Raw genomic sequence first — 17,326 nt, forward strand, 5'->3', positions numbered from 1 at the left:
TGTGCAGTGGAAGCTTTTCCCCTGGAAACATACACCTGGTGCGTCTGGTAATGCTATGACAGACGTTTGAGAGACCCAATGCTCTGTAGGTTCACCTATATTAGCGACCCTTTTCACATTGTCACACTGTTTTCATATTGTCTTTCTTGTCTTATCTTTCTGTAAGAGTTCAACGCTAAAAAACTCTGCAGGACTTTGGTCAGATTTGACTGATGATTTAGAAAAATGCCAACTACACCACTGCCATCACATTAAGATGGAACTAATTCAAACTCAACTAATGCATCGATTGTATAATTTACAATGGTATATATTTGTTTCCATGTTTAATTTCATATTGTAAGGAATGCTTTTCAGTCCATAGCCTACTGTGAGCGGTGCCTTTTTGAGAAAGTGTGTGTTTATCGTTTGTAGATTGTAATACAGAAGTATTGAAAATGTTACTTTCATTCCTTTGATAATGAGCAAGAGGAAGGAGAAGGACACTTTGCCACAACTGTCTGTTCAGAATAAATTAAAAGAAAGATGAAATGAGAGTTTAAACCAGAATATGAATCAAACTGTGACTTCTTTGTACTGTGACATGCCTACTGAAAATATGTGGAAGTTTAGACCTTCACAATCCAATCTTATATTTTAAAGGTGACCAGTTTCATTGTAAAGTAATTCAAACTGAGGCAGGTGCTCGCTAAAGCACCAAATTACCTTCCACACAACAACAGCCAATACGTTCTGGCCTTCAAGCGGCCTAAATATCATTCAATCAGGAAACAATCCTGCTCCGCTGGAACTGGTGCTGGTCATTTTGCACATTCCTTAATAGCATGTGGCATTTAGCCTGCAGACTGAGACATCGTTTGTCTTTTCTCTTCTTCCTAATATCAGTGGAGTTTGCCGCAGGCTGCATCTTACTTTCCAAGTGGGAAATGTCTGCTGACCCCAAACACTGCAACCCATTGTGCTTAATAAAAAGTTGGTGATGAGAACTTCTGGTTTCAGGCTGTGTGAGGCAGGTGCAGTTGGATGGCTCCGCACAGTTATCTGATTATATTGAAAACAACTAGCTGCGATCATTTCATTTCAAGTCCTGACTTGCCGTGTAATGCATTCATATTGTGAGTCATGCATTGCATTATGACATCATTATAAAAAGACACTACATGACAACCTTACCTTCCTCTGCACAAAGTCCATGATGTTTTTGAAGTCAAGGTCGTCATAGTAATTAACGATGCCTTTTCGGATGTTTTTGTTCAGTAGCCCCACCGTCTGTAAGAGGGAGAAAAACCAACAAAAGATAAACAGATTGTGACTCAATTGGATGAAGGAGGTGTTTGTTAACATGTGTTTTGATCCACAACATAACTGATTTACAATCAGAGTGTCACACAGGCAGCTCTCCAGAGGAAATGCTCAGATTTCTCAAGGTGACTGATCCACTGAACTGGAATATTAAACGATGACAGTTTGACAGCTCACATCTGTCAGTCACAATCTGGTGCGGCGGGGTCACGTTAGGTTAATGCATCGCATCGGTCTATCCAGAGACTGAGAATAAATATTTGCAACTTTAAAGTCCATTAGGTACAGTCATGGAGAGCTTTTAATTTAGGGAACTATTCCACTTATTTCACTTCAGTCTTTGTTATGGATACATCAGTGTTATTTATACTTCATTAGAGACGAGGATAGAAAAAGCATTGAGCCATTCAGGCCTGCATATTCTCCGTCATATATCTCTTTAAACTACCAACAAACTTGAGACTGCTCCCCTCCTGAGAGTTGCAGAGCGTAAAGGCATTTCGTCTTTGATTACATTTCTCTTTCTTCTCCCCTGAACATATCAGATATTCACAGTGAATCTACTGTATCATGTGCAACGTCGCCATATTTAAACCACATTACAATAAGCAGATATCTAGACTCCGACTTAGTCCACTGAATCGTTTCCCTTTGAGACACTTTATCATTATTAAAGAACTCGCTATGAGCTCACATGGCATTATGATGTCAAACACAGTGTTCATGGAATTGAGGGGAAAGAAAGTGAAATCTTATTTGAATGCAGAGCCATATCTTTTCAAATGAGGCAATGAAGTTAAGATTTGACATATTAGAAGCTGGGTTTGATGGGATCTTAAATAGAACTGCCATTAGTTCTGAAATGTAAAAATCATTATGCTGATCATTTGGTTTTCAACGTGGCATAAACATTAAAATGCACCACACGATATTATTGCAAAGATGTGTTCCAAGATGGCCATTATTCAATTGAGGGAGACGATTGAAAGCATTACAAAGTGGAGAAATGAGACACTGAAACTCAACCCTTTTCCCCCCACTGGGCCACATTAAGTTGCCACATTATGACAGATCTTTTTATCAAGAAAACTGATGTTATTAATTAAAACATTTAAATCCGAGAACCTATTTGTCAGTTCTAACGTGATATTCGTGTAAATGTGCCAAAATTGGATCTAGATTTTTATGTTCACTTCTACAAATGACTTTCATAAAATGTCATAATGGAAACAACGATTAGGTTCACACCGAGTTGTTCTTAATCACACAACATACTCAGTGTTTCCNGATTGTCTTCTCAAGGGGTTGTGTGTGTACCTCAATGAGAGAGTTTGTGGTCAGTAGAAGTAATATTTGACCTTTTGATTTTTTTGTTGGGCGTTAAAATATGTATTTATTGAAACACCACATAGTATATAGCCTAAAGCATGGGTGGCCAACCAGTCAGAGGTTAAGAGCCACATTTTTTCTATGTTACTGCAAAGAGCCACATCAAACACACAGTCACTGATACTGCTTGTTTCAGTTTTTTGTTTTCTGGAGACAAGATTTCAACCACGTCACTGATGCATTTTTGTGGCATCGGGATATATATTTTTTAAATCCTCTGGAGCAGAAGAGAGGAGCTGTGGATTATTGTTATTGATTAATGCATCAGTGTTTCTTAGGGTCAAAAACACTAAACTCTCAACTTAAAATGAAAACGTTTAGTTTATTTAATAAAAGAGCACATTTTCAATGTGAAAAGTGACAGTAGATATAAATTAGTTGCAATTTGGTGCTATATGTATATACTGTATATAAAAATATATATATAAAAAAAAAATTATAATTTATAATTAAAAAAATGTTTAAACACCTTGAATTTCAGGGGGGGTGCGGGGCTCTGTTAGTGGGGCGCAGCGCCCCTCCAAGACAATGGTAGGGGAAATACTGATACTTGTGCTTATGCCAGGTACATATCTAATATAAAAGTTTAGCAGGAAACAAAACGATGAAGGATACAGTGGCTTGCCTTCTTATTTAAAAAATCTAAAAACGATCCTTTACCAGAAAGACTTGGAAAAATGTTTTGTATTGTTCAGGACCGTCACTAACCCTGATAAACTGTGATGAATTGTTTGTTTTATATAAAAAAGTAATTCCAAATCAATTGATAACTTCCAGTTTTAACACGTCAGATAATTATTTATGGTTTCTGGTCACTTCATGTCTTCTTTACCCCCCCCGAAGCGTGAATGCAACTCAAGAATGCTGCTTGACTAGTCACCGCTGCATAAATACAACATATCCGGCTGTGTTAGTATGCACAGAAACATTAATGGATGTTATTGCTGAAGGAAGGAAATGAGATCCAAAACTGAAGACAAAAATAGAGAGTAAGACAAAGAAAGGATGTGAGAGACATTTTAGATGTGAGAAAGACAGAGGTGAATACAAAAGAAACACACGGACAGGTCAGGGAAGCAAAACAATTCATCAGCATAATGATGCCATTTTAATGATAATGATATCATCTTTAAAAAAGGGATCCATTATGATGATACTGTCCCTGTACATTTCCGAGAAATTACCAGAATTATGTGGAAATAATCCTGTTTAATGCTGTGTCACTGAAATATCCATTAAAGTAGAAAAAGTGGGATGAAATCTAATTACTAACTTGCATGGCTTTATCTTTGATCTAAAATATGCGATAAGGTGTTTGAAGAATGATTATCATAATTATATAAATGTACTTTAATATATTCTATTAGACTACATCAGATTGGTCGCGGTTCATTATTTTGTACCACCCTGTGTAGTTAAAGTAATCTAAAAGATTTCCATATAAATAAATATCTTCTTAGTCTCCATCTATCTCTGAATGAGACAACAGTGCAAGAACGTTGAGCTTCACGCCCACTGATGAAAGCCCTTGCATTATTACGACAAGATGGACTTTCAAGTGATCTTGTTATATTGCACAGCTGCCATGGAAGGTCAATTATCTCCTGCCCACACAGGAGATACAACGTAAAAGTGTCTACCTGCTGTATGTTTCTAACTCTCGGGTTATTCTTATTTATTTGTTAACGCTGCTATAGACAATCTTGCAATAAATGCACATTCTATGGTCAATCTTGCACCAAAGATGTTGATATTGAAGGGACTGTTAATTTGTATATATTGATTTTTGTGTTTTTTTATCTTAATGTGTGCATGTGTGTAAATGTGTCTGTTTATGTGTATATAGGATATACATATTTTGCACATATTTGTATACATATCTGTATATTGTATTTTTGTATTCGGGAATGTTGGAAACGTAATTCCGATCTCTCCGTCTGTACACACAAACTGAAAGATTGACATTAAAATTGACTTTGACTTGATCAACATCGTGGACGCTCACCTGGTTCCGAAACACCAGCGCCATTATTCCTCCGAACAGCTCCAGGATCAGACACACAGAGAGGGTGTACATGAACTGTGAGCAAACAGAAGAGGAAGAGCCATTATACACCTTTAACTTATACACTTCAAATGTAATATTTCTATTCATAATATAACGTGTTGTGGTCCAGAAGCGTCTTCCAACCAGCTTTACAAACTTTAAGCCAATCTGCAGAGAGGAATGGTCGGAAATCTCTTTAAACAGTGTGCCGAGCTGCTAGATACTTAGCCCAAAATACTTTAGGCTGCAAGGTGGCCTAATGTGTAGGGATTGAATACTTTTATTTTCTTTAAAAGATCTGCTGACCTAATTAATTTTGGCCTTTAAGATAAAGTCTCAGAGTTTGCTATAAACATATTGACTGGAAAAACGTGTTTGAATTGATTTGTTTTCCAGACAGATCTGATAACTTTCAAGGGGATTTAATACTTTTGAAAGCCTCTGTATATTCTTTGAGTTAAGTTATAAATACATTTAAAGACAATTAAATCATGTTTTTTGTTTACCATAGCCTCAAAGCTATACATCCGTTGAGGTACCATGTCTCCTCATAGAGTTACAAATATTACTTCGAAGGTGGGCACCAAAGTCTGATTTCTATTTTTATAAATAAACAACCCTCAACCTGTGATGTGCTTTGTTTTGCGGTCATGAGAGACCGCCTGTTTTCTACAGCAAAAACTTGTTTGAATTCTTAATTTCTTCCCCCCAATGTATTTAAATCCCTAAAAGTTTAAGCGTAAAAAGGAAAGCATATGGTCCCATGCCCGAAGTGATGGCATGGGACCATCACCATGTGTTCAACTTCAAATGACTCCTGATGGCAAAAACTATAATATACCTGCACACACTGTAAACCCAAATTCATATGATGGCTTGCATACTTTACCTGTGTACTTACACAATTTAAAACCATCACATAAACAAGGATGAATGTCCCTTCTATGCAATATTTCAGCTAGTAAAAACTTCATGTGAAACTACAGGACCATGGCAGACTAACACACAACTTCACTAACATTGCAGGAAACATGCTTCGACATGTTCAACCGACATCACCGAGAAAACCAGGCCGACCTCGGGGGGCTGCAGCGTTGTCACTCACTGACACGATCTGCAGGTGAAACATGTCACGACCCGACAGGTGACTTTCTCACCCTCTATCTTCAATCTCTGAGGTACTGTGTTTCATTATCAATTTGTTGCAGGTCAAATTTGTCCTTTTCTGCCAGGTATTGCTCATAGCACACAAGACAACAGGAAATTAACCCTCTAATATATTTGTGTTTGCATCTTTAGGAATATGTTCTTTATCTGCATAGTATCTGCTTTCCCCATCCCACAACAAAACTAATTCTACTTTGTAACTAAGAAGTGAAAGCATGGATTGTTCTAGTGTATCATTCTTAAAAGAAAAATAAATACAAGATACAAAAGCATCGTAGTAGCCACTTTCCTTCAAAAAGATAAATCACTTGGCACACCACTCACCACTTTCAGAAGCGTTATATTATCCCTCAGTGAACCCAGGACTCCAATGAGTGAAACAATAAACATGATGATTCCCAGAAGGATCAGGATTATCGACGGGGCCAAAAACACTCCATCCAGAGTCTTGAAGCGTTGTCTCTCCACCTCAGCGTAGATGCCAACGGCCAGGAGGAAGGCACCTATCAACTGAAAACACAATAAGAAGCTGTTAGGATAAAAAAAAAAGCGAGGTTGAATATGAAGGAAAAAACAAGCTGGTTTAGCACTCAGCCCTTAGGTTATCTATCATGCAATTTCATAGCCATCACTTAGCTGGATAAACGATCAACAGGTTATGTGTGAAAGAAGCTAGAGGAAAGTCCAACAGGTTTTAATATCGGATCTACACATATGATCAGAAGTGGGGCTTCATAGTTGTTACATTTCTATTTTATTAATACAAGTTTTTGATGACTTAAAATCAGGAATAAGACACAAAGGTTTTTCTTAAACAAAAATTATGCTGGGTATCTATTTTATTCAGCTAAGTAAAGACCTGCATTATATGGACATTTTCTCTTACTAATATAAAAAGGCACAGTGAGAGATACAGTAAGAGATTATTGAGACTAATCAAACATCCACTCAAAATGTGTATACTGGAATGCAATTGTTCATGTTAATTGTTAACAATCCAGCAGCCTTTAATGACTATGTGGTATACATTACTGGCAGTTTTGGTTGTTTTATAATTAATTAAATTATTTATAGTTTAAGAAAAATAGATACGATAAAAATGCTTGTCTGTAGTAATCTCTGCAGCCTCCAGAGTTTGAAACTTCTGCCACTGACACCATAAAAGCTAATTACCGTACGTCCAATTATAATTTGCATGCTCACCAGACTGGAGGGGGATGCAGTAACATATAATTAATAGTTGTTATTTTAAATGACAGATTTCTTTCATTAGGTTCTTTGAGGCACTTTAATTTGGAATAAAGTAAATCTGCTGGGAGCAATCGGTATTGTCTGTGAGAGTTCAGACACAGTCACACACACAAACTGCTCTTTTGCCTTCCACATAATTAGATAATCAATTCAAGTCTCACCAAAGAACATTTTAGAACAATAGATGCTGTGAAGCAGAAAGATGTTGGGTTGTGCACATAAAAACACACAAAGCAAAAGCTTCTTCTGTTACGCTGTCTATTTTATTGTTTCTATTTCAAGTCTTCAGTTTTCATTGTTTCCATACACTTTGTGAAACTGAATTATGTTCTCTCTGTTGTGATTGGTCAACTACTTAGAGATGTCCCGCCTCTTAGCGTATCACAAACAATGTGCACTAGCCAATAGAAGTGCGAGTGTAACATAGTGATATCCTTTTGTTACAGAAGTAAACAAAGGAGGTGTGTGGGAGAGAAACTCCTACTGGAAAAAACGTCAGTAAAGGGTTTTGTTAGACCTGAGCTCACTGCACAACGACAGAAACAACTGAATGAGACAGAAATGTATTCAGTCGAACATTATCTGAAATCTGTCCAGTCCTGTGTTTTGTGCCTTCCTCTCCCCATCTGCAGTGTCACTTTAGCATACATCAAAGCTGCATTAATTTAAATTAGCATTTGGAAGCAGCTAATTATGCAATCAGTAACCACTTTTGTCACTGCTCTGGACATTATGAGAGTGAATACAAGTGTAAAAAGGGTCAGTTGACTAAATCCTCTATATTATGGAAGAGATAAAGACATTTAGCACTCAGCCCTTAGGTTATCTATCCATGCCATTTTGGTTGTCTCTGAATTATCTGGCTGTGATATTTTTCTGCCAGTGGAAAAGTATTTGTGGTGCTCACAACATTGTGAACAATATCCCAGGTAACTCAGGATAATCTCAACATCCTGCAGTTAACAGCTCTCATTATAATATTTGTTTTACTAAACGCAGAATAGCTAATTAGGATGATGATTGGATGATAACTGACTGTTCACTCATAACACAGTCCATCAATCAATAGCACAGGAGCTCACAGTGACACATAGTCTGACAAAATGCAAGAACAAAATGTCACATTTCTATACATCTCTTAGTCGTTTTCTTCATTGTGCATAGTAACTGTTGTCGTTTTCATGCTACGCGTTTAAATGCTACGCTAAATGTTATGTGGTCTAATGCATGGCTAAACTTGTGTTGATACTCTTGATCTTAAATGTTGTGAGTGCCAAAAAGTGTAATTTTCTTTTCCTTTAAATTAATACTATAAATTAAAGCAGAACATGTTTACCCTGAATACATGACAACTAAGTTCAACAGCTAAGTCTATCGCTATGAGCTTGAGGCAAATCTAAAATTAAAAAGGACCTCTTACACAGATTCAATTATAGCCAAATGGCACATGAGGAAATGTAAGACTGTAATGTGATGATCAGGTGGCTGAAGCAGTCAAGGCCAAACACCAATGGCTCATTTATAGTAACTTACATTTGTTTGAACCTTTATGTATATAGGGAGGGTCAAGAGAGTTTGAAATATGTGCCTTTCATGTGCAATCATGTATACCAAGACATACCATAGAACATATAGAAATACATTTATACCTTTCAGGACAGTTTATAATGTAGACCCATTAGGCTAGAATGTACCTTACCCAGTAGCCAATACTAAAACAGCTGAAAGTTAATAATAACTAACTAACTGTACTCGTGCCAATTTAAACACAGATTTGTTTTTTACAAAGAGGCATTAACAGGGAAACAAGTTAATATTGAGTTTACTGCGTTCTTGCCAAAAAACCTATAGAATTGTGGGTATTGTAGAAAAACAAGTACCGACATCGCAGAGCACTGCAAACAAGTGAATGTTGAGCAGGATGTTGATCATGGTAATGTTTACCATCTATCTTAGTATAACAGGTTTGTCATGCTTATATTTGCAAATTAGCCCTAAACACTTCAAAACAGAAAATGAAATACAGTCTTAAAATGTTCAGCAGTGTTAGTTATCACTCCACACCAGCAGCCAAATAAAGGAAACACACACACACACACACACACACACACACACACACACACACACACACACACACACACACACACACACACACACACACACACACACACACACACACACACACACACTGTTTATAATCCACCATAATGTCCTTTCCTTACATGTCCCTCTTGCTGCATGTTATGGTGCCTCGCTGCTGCCTGGCCTCACGCCAAACTGTGTGCGCACTTCACTTCAGCCAAAAGAGAGAGGGGGGCACTTAGAGCCATACACAGAGCATCTCTGCATCTCTGATCATCTTTACAGAGTGTCTTCTTGGTTTGTGTGAACAAATCTTAACCAAAATATCTGAGATGATATATTAACACAGGCAGTTCTGTTTATCAGCATGCACTTAGCTGAAGATGTCTTAATGAAAACATCAGGCATTAGGCCAGGTTAAGTTGTATTATATAACCTGGTACACTCTGCTAAAACATGTCTCAGTGCTAGTTTGCCTGACTAACTGATGTGGGAGCAAACAGCACAGAGCTGAAGCTCTGAAAGCAAACAGGCATCAAGCTGCTGGAAAAAAAATTGACTCATTCATGAACTCTCCGCAAGTCTGTCATTTTGTCAATTGGGAATTGGTGGTAAACCAGGATAATTCGTATAATACTGATTAAGAATTATCAACTAATTAAAGAGGACGGAAAATATAGGATTCATAGTTTCTTTAATAAATAAATAAAAATGATCCCGCTACATGGTTAAATTCTCAATTAGTTTTTTAGAAAAGGTTTATTTTGTTTTCTACTGCCATAATACATTTCTCAATTCTGATCACTGTTGCTTAACAATTTCATGCAACTAATTAAAAGAAGAATAAAGTTAGATTCAAGACACATAGCAATACTAAGGATGAGAGTCAAACAGACAGCCAACCAGATCATCAGTGGACCAAATTGAACTACTTAAACTGATATCTCTGAGCATTGTCCTCCGGAGAATGAAAGCTCTGCAAGTGACACGATACAGACTAATGAGAGCCCAATTACCAAATGACGCGGTCATATTTTTCAGTACAGTTTGTGTGTTTGTTTTTAGGCTGTGGTTGAGGAGTGGTCATCCCCTGAAGTCAACATGTTTAAGCATCTATGGGCTCCCTATGGCAGAGCCCATGGTGTGTGAGTGTGTGTGAATAGGCACTTTCACAACAAGTACTTTTCCCAGGAATAGTTCCCGGAACTTAGTTCCCCGGAAATCTTTATTTCCTGGAAGATCGCGTTCACACTGGAATAAGTCCCTGAGGGAGCCGCTGACTTCACTTCTTCTTCTTCTGCTTCTGCTTTGGGTTTACTGGCAGGCCGCAAACAACTTCACGGCGTATACTGCCACCCGAAGTCCCCGGCCGGAAGTCCCCGGAGTTGGGGACTGGCTTCAGTAGAGGCTGCTGCCGACACCTCCTCATCACTCCAGCGCTCCCATGTTTTCTTTTGTGTTGCCATAAATTAATCTCTCTCCATTGGTGCGCTGGGCTAATGCTAAAGCTAATAATGCTAAAGCAAGCAAATAAAATGGCGGATTCAAAAAAAGTTGTCAGAGTTTTACGGGGCGTGGTTTGCAATCCACCCAGCCAATCAGAAATTGGAACCTTTTTCTCCCCAGGAAACCTGCTCTCTAGCAGGGACTAAAAAGGGGTGAAAAGGTTTTCAAAAAAAAGTTCTGTTTTTCGTGTGAAAACAAAATCCCAGGAACTATCGGAACTATTCCTGGAAAAATACTACAGTATGGTGTGAAAGTGCCTATAGTGTATCACTCCTGATTAGCACACTCTGTAAGACAACATTTGCCACCAGAGTGAGAATGTTGACTTTTGATATAAAAGCACTTTTATTGGGTTCAAAGATTGGAAAAGCAATAAAAGCAGTCCATTTATTACTTTTTATAATTTGGCACGAGATTACAGTAAAACTACTTTCCAGATGGTTTTGAAACTTGGTATACGTGAACCAAGGGACAAGCCACGGCATTTTGGAGTGGATCCCTATAACAGAGCGAATGCCCGCTTTTTTGTCTCTTACGGAAACAACCTTTGCTGAAAGTGTTTCCCAACCGACTGCATTTCTAGTTAAAGTCTGTATTTTCACCAGACTCTGGAGTTGACAGAGAAAAATCATTCAGCATTGTAAATGACAGCTTTCTTTAATTAGTTTCATGAAGGCATTTCTCTCTGATTTAAAGTGTAATCATCTAAATGATACACTTGTTTATCAAACATCAAATGACACTAAAATAATAATAATACTTGTTGCGTACGTGACATTTTGAAGATAATTCAACTTTTGCGATCGTCATCAAGCAAACGGGGACATGTTTACCTGATTGACATTTAAAATCAAGAAAGGTTGTTGGATTGTAGAGTCAGACTCTAATGATTCCCTCACATGACAATAGTTGTTGTTCACTCACTAAAGCACAAAGTTCCAAATAACAGCACACATAGAACTGCTGTGTGTGTGGAAAAAAGGCAAATATTGAGTTGAACTGAAGTCCTGTGTGTGCATGAGGTTTAGTGTGAATCAGTATGAGCACCGTTAAATAAATTAGCTCAATCAACACTCACTTTGTAAATACAGGTTAATAAAAGCAGACCTCATACAGCAGACTGAAGCTAAATCAAGCCTGAGGAACAAGAAGCTCAGACCACAGTAACAATAGCTTCATAATGCAAAAACAGCAGTTTCCTACAATATACATCGGGGTCAAACGTGGGATATTTCTATAGAGTGGTCCAGTGACGAGTCCTAAAACCCGGAAGTGAATTAGCATTTTACCACTACCGGTTCCCTCGTCTCAGAGTCAATGGGAAATCCATAGGATTTTGGAAAATAGCTCGAAATAAGGTCTGTGGTTGACACACATTGAAGAGACGGATCACGTTTTGTTCTACGACATTAAATAAATCACCAGTGACCCCACTGGTGATTTTTGAAGAGTTTACGTGTCTGAAAAATGATGGTTGTTAACAAGTGGCTGAATAGAACTACAGAAGTTGTCGAGGACGTTGTACGTCATTCTGAGACTGCCAAGGCACACANTTACGTGTCTGAAAAATGATGGTTGTTAACAAGTGGCTGAATAGAACTACAGAAGTTGTCGAGGACGTTGTACGTCATTACACCGAATACGTAAACACTCCCACTAAGTTTGTTTGTCCTGTTCTGCTTGAAAGCAAGTACCTGCGCTCTTGCAAACTGTAAAAAACAAACGCTTCAACTTGTACAATTTTGAATCTGTAATTTTGAATATCGATCTTAACTTGGCGTGACGTTGAAGCAGCGACCCTGCTATAGTTCGTTTATAGTATAACGTTAGCATTTAGCTTCTGGCGATTCGATTTATGATTCGAAAAGGATAAAAGTAGGGTAGACATGTGGATATTATCCGGCTGAACAAAACGTGCATTCATCAAACAGGTTCGTTTTCCACAGACCTTATTTCGAGCTATTTTCCAAAATCCTATGGATAAATCCCATTGCTTTTTTGTCGAGGGAACCCATGCGCAGCTTATTTCTGGGTAAATACGTCATCATTTGAACAATAATGATATTATAGCAAATAAAATATTAACATATTGGCAATATTTGCAGTTCGCAATATTAATGTCAGTGTGCATAATAATGACTTTATGGTTATGGAATTTCAAATTATCCTTTTTTTTTCCTTTAAAAAAAAACATTTGTATCAAGAATGAGAAGCTGCCAATTATTGGCATTGGCTGAAATAATACATATCATAAATCCCTGACAGTGTGCGAAAAAGCACACGCCCGATCGTCCGGGAAGTGTTATTTACAATATCGGACAAGTACATNTCCGTGCTTTCCAATAGTTTAAAATAGTTTTATTCCACTGTTTAATAACCTGTTCTTTACAAACATGCCACTTGCAAAAATGAAATAGCATTTCTGTGAACTGATATTTGTTTAGTGAGCTTATTAGAGGATGTTCCCATTTTTTGGGGATGTTCCCTTTGATTGTAAAATGTCAATGAAGATGTCAGACTTAGTATATTTGTTAATAATTACATACAACACATGGAATTTTTGTGTGTGTGTGTTCCAAGTGAATCTGCGGCCCCCTGGTGGCCAGTACATCAATGATGTGGCCCCCACCACCATCAAAGTTGCCCATCCCTGGTCTAGATGGAGGATCATTGTGTTTAAAAAAGTTCACTATTTTTACTGAGCTTGCGAGTTGACCCTCGGAGGTTTAAATTAAACTTACAGAAAGAACAGCTTTGATTTTTGTCTTTTTACTTAAAATACTGAAATTGCCTCAACAAAAGTTGAGAAATAAACGTTTTTTATCAAAGTATTTAAAAAAAGACATTGTGACACAATGCCAAAAGGCAAGAATCAAATATGGAGATAGGAGTTTGTTGGACACTTAATCATATGCAAATAAAGATAAAGCCATTCTTTAAGTCTTTCAACTTTCATTTAAGCACAACTAATCTCACCTTTACTGTTGGCTACTCTATGTCATCGTTTTTTTTCAATTCACTTGAGCAGCAGACTAATAGTCAAAGATTAAAAGGCTACGTTAAGCCCAAAATCATTTGATGGGTCCCTTACAGACAGCAGTTGTTTCATGTTACATTTTTAACATATGTATTCATTTTCTTATAAGATTAGAAGTTACTTGTGAAACACAAATAAGCCTGATCTTAACTCACACACACCCTGCGACTGTAACCACAGTTTAGTTTAATCACAAAAAGCCACACTATTCAAGTCTGAAGAGTTGATAGGCCTACTATTAGTTACAAGAAGTTCAAGAAGGTGCAGAAGAAATATATGAAAACCTCCCTGAATTTACTCTAGCAATGCTAACATGCAGATTATGTTGAACAAATACAATTACTGGACCAACTCTGTTATTTGGAGCAAAATCCCTCTGTTATTTAACTTCCTTATGTACTGAAAACTTTGTTGCTGATGTGTCATCTGACGGCCCACACATGACTTATGTCCGGCCACAGCAGCTTCTGGAATCTCCCATAAATAAAAATAAAAATGAATATACTGTTCCTCTTTCATTTTGTCTTTATCTGCTCAAGTAATGGACTTTAGTACAAGTTTGAGGTACTTGTACCTTACTTCTTTTTCTATTGTTTGCTACTTTTTACTTCTACTTCACTACAATTCAGAGGTAAAATGTGTACTTTTACTCCACTACATTTATGTAATACCCTTAGTTACTTTGCAGATCTTGAAAAATGATGTGAAATATAAACACCTAAATTAGACTTTAATTACACCTGAAGTAAATTCACAAGCTTCCCAGCTGAATACAAAGTAATTAAAACAACCTGAACCTGTACCAGCTTTGATAAACACATTGATACATCAATAATTATAATCAAAATATATCATATATATATTATTCTGAAATGTACCAATCTGCATAATGAGTACTTTAGGTATATTCAGATGCTTATACTTTTGTTCTTTAGTAACATTTTGATTGCAGTACTTTGACTTGTAACGGAGTATTCCTACACTCTGGTGCTTCTACTTAAAAAGGTCCCATGACATGGCCATTTCTACTGATCATATTTCCATTGTTGAGGTCTACTAGAATAGATTTACATTGTTCAATGTTCCAAAATCACATTGGTTTCTCATACAGCATCTCTGTATAGTATGTGTATTCACTCTCTGTCCTAAACGGCTTGTTGGAGCTCCTGCACCCCCCCCTATGAGTCCACTGTGCTCTGATTGGTCAGCTCGCCTACTCTGTTCTGATTAGTCCACAGCCGTTACAGCTGAACATCAGTGTTTATGTGTTACAATGGCGTTAGCAACCAGAAAATGACAAACAGATTATATACTCAGGAAGAAAACAATTGAAAAAGAGAAATCTCCAACGAGGCGTTTTGGGGCAGCATAGACAGGTTTTTTCTGTGTTAGAGTTTTACTCGCTACAGGGTGTAGGCTACTTTGAGGGTTTGTGACTCTGCAGACCGTTTACATGCAGAAAAAGCTACACAACACACAAGGGGACAGGTAATAACCAGAAAAGCATGACATGGGACCTTTAAGTACAAGATCAGAGTACTTCACCTCTGGTTGTGTTTACCCTGTACCTACTCAGGTAAGAGCAGGGTAAAGGTGGAGGGTGTCGCCACATTACCACAGGCAGACGGTTATCAATGTGAGCGATCCTTCAGAATAAAATGTCCCCACAGGTACAACACCTGTCGTTTCAAAACTGTACATCAAAAAACACAACGCAGCCATTAAAAAGGCGATACAATCCTCTATCTCATAATTTATTCACTTAAACATCATGTTTGAACAGCACACAGCTGAATCATAACTGAAACACACACACCCAGTCTGTCTGATCCTCGAGCCGGGATATCTGCGCAAACACAGCGCGCGCTCCTCTTTAACAAACAATAAACATGACGTTACTCACCCACCAGACGATGCCATACGCAAACAAGGTGAACTTGAGCAAAATGTAGGAGAATCGGTGACAGTATCGTATCTCTTGGTTGTTGGACATCGTGTCTGTGGACAGTTGACTCCAGGCTGTCTGCTGTTGACACTCACTTCCGCGTTGTGCTCGTCACCACACCTGGGAGCGCGTGTTGGAGTGATTGATGGACAGATTGAAAGGAGATTTATGAGATGAAATAAACAAAGCGGAAAATGGCAGCGAATGGACAGTTGTATTATTATGTTGTGATGCACATGGAAATATTTTGTCGATGACTAATAGCTTGAAATAGCCTACATTGGTTTTTGACAGCAGAACGACACCACAACATTGATCTGAAGCCTGAAGCAGGGGCGTGTGCAGGAATAATGGGCTCATTACACTTCCTCCTCTTTTCCTTTTAAAAAACAAAATCTCATTGATATTAGGATCAGAAATATGTTTTTTTTAACGAACATAGCTATATATATAAAGCTATATATTTTTATATTATTTAATGATATGAAGATGTATTTGCCTTCCAACTGAATTGGGATGCCAATGAGTATTACATTACATGTAATTTGTTAGACACTTTTATACAAATTACAAAGTGAATGACAACAATTTAAAAAAGACAATCATTTAACAGTTAATGAAAAATACAAGTATATACACAACACAAAAGGCTGTTTAATTAAGCTCTATCAGTCTCACATAACAGCTAATTAGCACACATGCAGCACAATATGGATCTCAAAAAATCTAACTTTGACCCCTAGTGGTGAAACACAACAGATAAAACACAAATAATTGACAATCTGTGAATCCTTCAGAGGACTTACTTACTTACTTTAACTTTAACATTAGTACTACCAAATACTGCTGTTTTTTGACTGCTCTGCCTTTGTTTAAGACTCATACAAGGACCAAAATGTACACATCATCAATATAGAGTTGATCTTCTTTGACTGCTAAATAAACCAACCCAAAACCTTAAAAACATGCAGACATTGTCGTCTACACATCACCTTGAAAATGTTGGTTTTAAGAATATTTTAAATAAGACTACTGTAAGTTTGAACCATTTAATAATATACAGCTGTGGACCACAACAGAACATGTTGAGCCTTCATACACCAGAACATCACGCCAGCATCGCCCTTATTGTTTGCAGTTTGTCCGACTCTGTTTCCTCTGTTCGAACCTTATCAGCAGCTGTTAACGTGTGTTGAGTCGATAAGAGGGAGCTGTCTGAGTGGCTTCTCACTCAAATAAATCACTACTTTCCCCCGTTTGGATTGGTTAATCCTTAATTATCACCACCACCTTTGTCTTGTTTGCTTTCACAAGCAAAATAGCAATATCTGACAACAGTGCAAAGCATAGTAAAAGAAAAAAGAAAGCTTTTTTACCAGACCTGTTGTTAATTTTTACTTCTGTACTTATTCTAGAAACTGCGTGTGAGCACAACCTCTCCTCCTTCCAAGGTGCGTAAAAGGTAAAAAAAAAAAAAAGCGTCATAGTGATTGTTGTTTTTGTTGCCTCAGTGAGGTGTTTTGGGACTTCAGACACAGAATTCTGCTATTCAGGTGATAAGGTGGGCGGGTGTTACCTTGGTTGGTTATTGGCTAATGGT

The 17,326-nt window shown here is 37.5% G+C and overlaps 1 protein-coding gene across 1 annotated transcript; it reads right to left on the minus strand.

Moving 5' to 3' along the window:
- Window positions 1-1,168: 1,168 nt before the first annotated feature.
- tspan15 (tetraspanin 15) lies at window positions 1,169-15,981 on the minus strand (the record flags this gene model as incomplete). Its single annotated transcript, XM_010773876.1, has 4 exons — window positions 15,685-15,981; window positions 6,230-6,415; window positions 4,697-4,771; window positions 1,169-1,269 (listed from the first exon to the last, which is right to left on the minus strand). Coding segments are annotated over exons 1-4 (452 nt in total), but the record flags the coding sequence as incomplete, so codon positions are not given.
- Between the last annotated feature and the right edge of the window lie 1,345 nt (window positions 15,982-17,326).

The sequence above is a fragment of the Notothenia coriiceps genome, unplaced genomic scaffold (assembly GCF_000735185.1).
Source record: "Notothenia coriiceps isolate Sejong01 unplaced genomic scaffold, NC01 NC01_scaffold00000184, whole genome shotgun sequence".
Classification (NCBI taxonomy): Eukaryota; Metazoa; Chordata; class Actinopteri; order Perciformes; family Nototheniidae; genus Notothenia; species Notothenia coriiceps.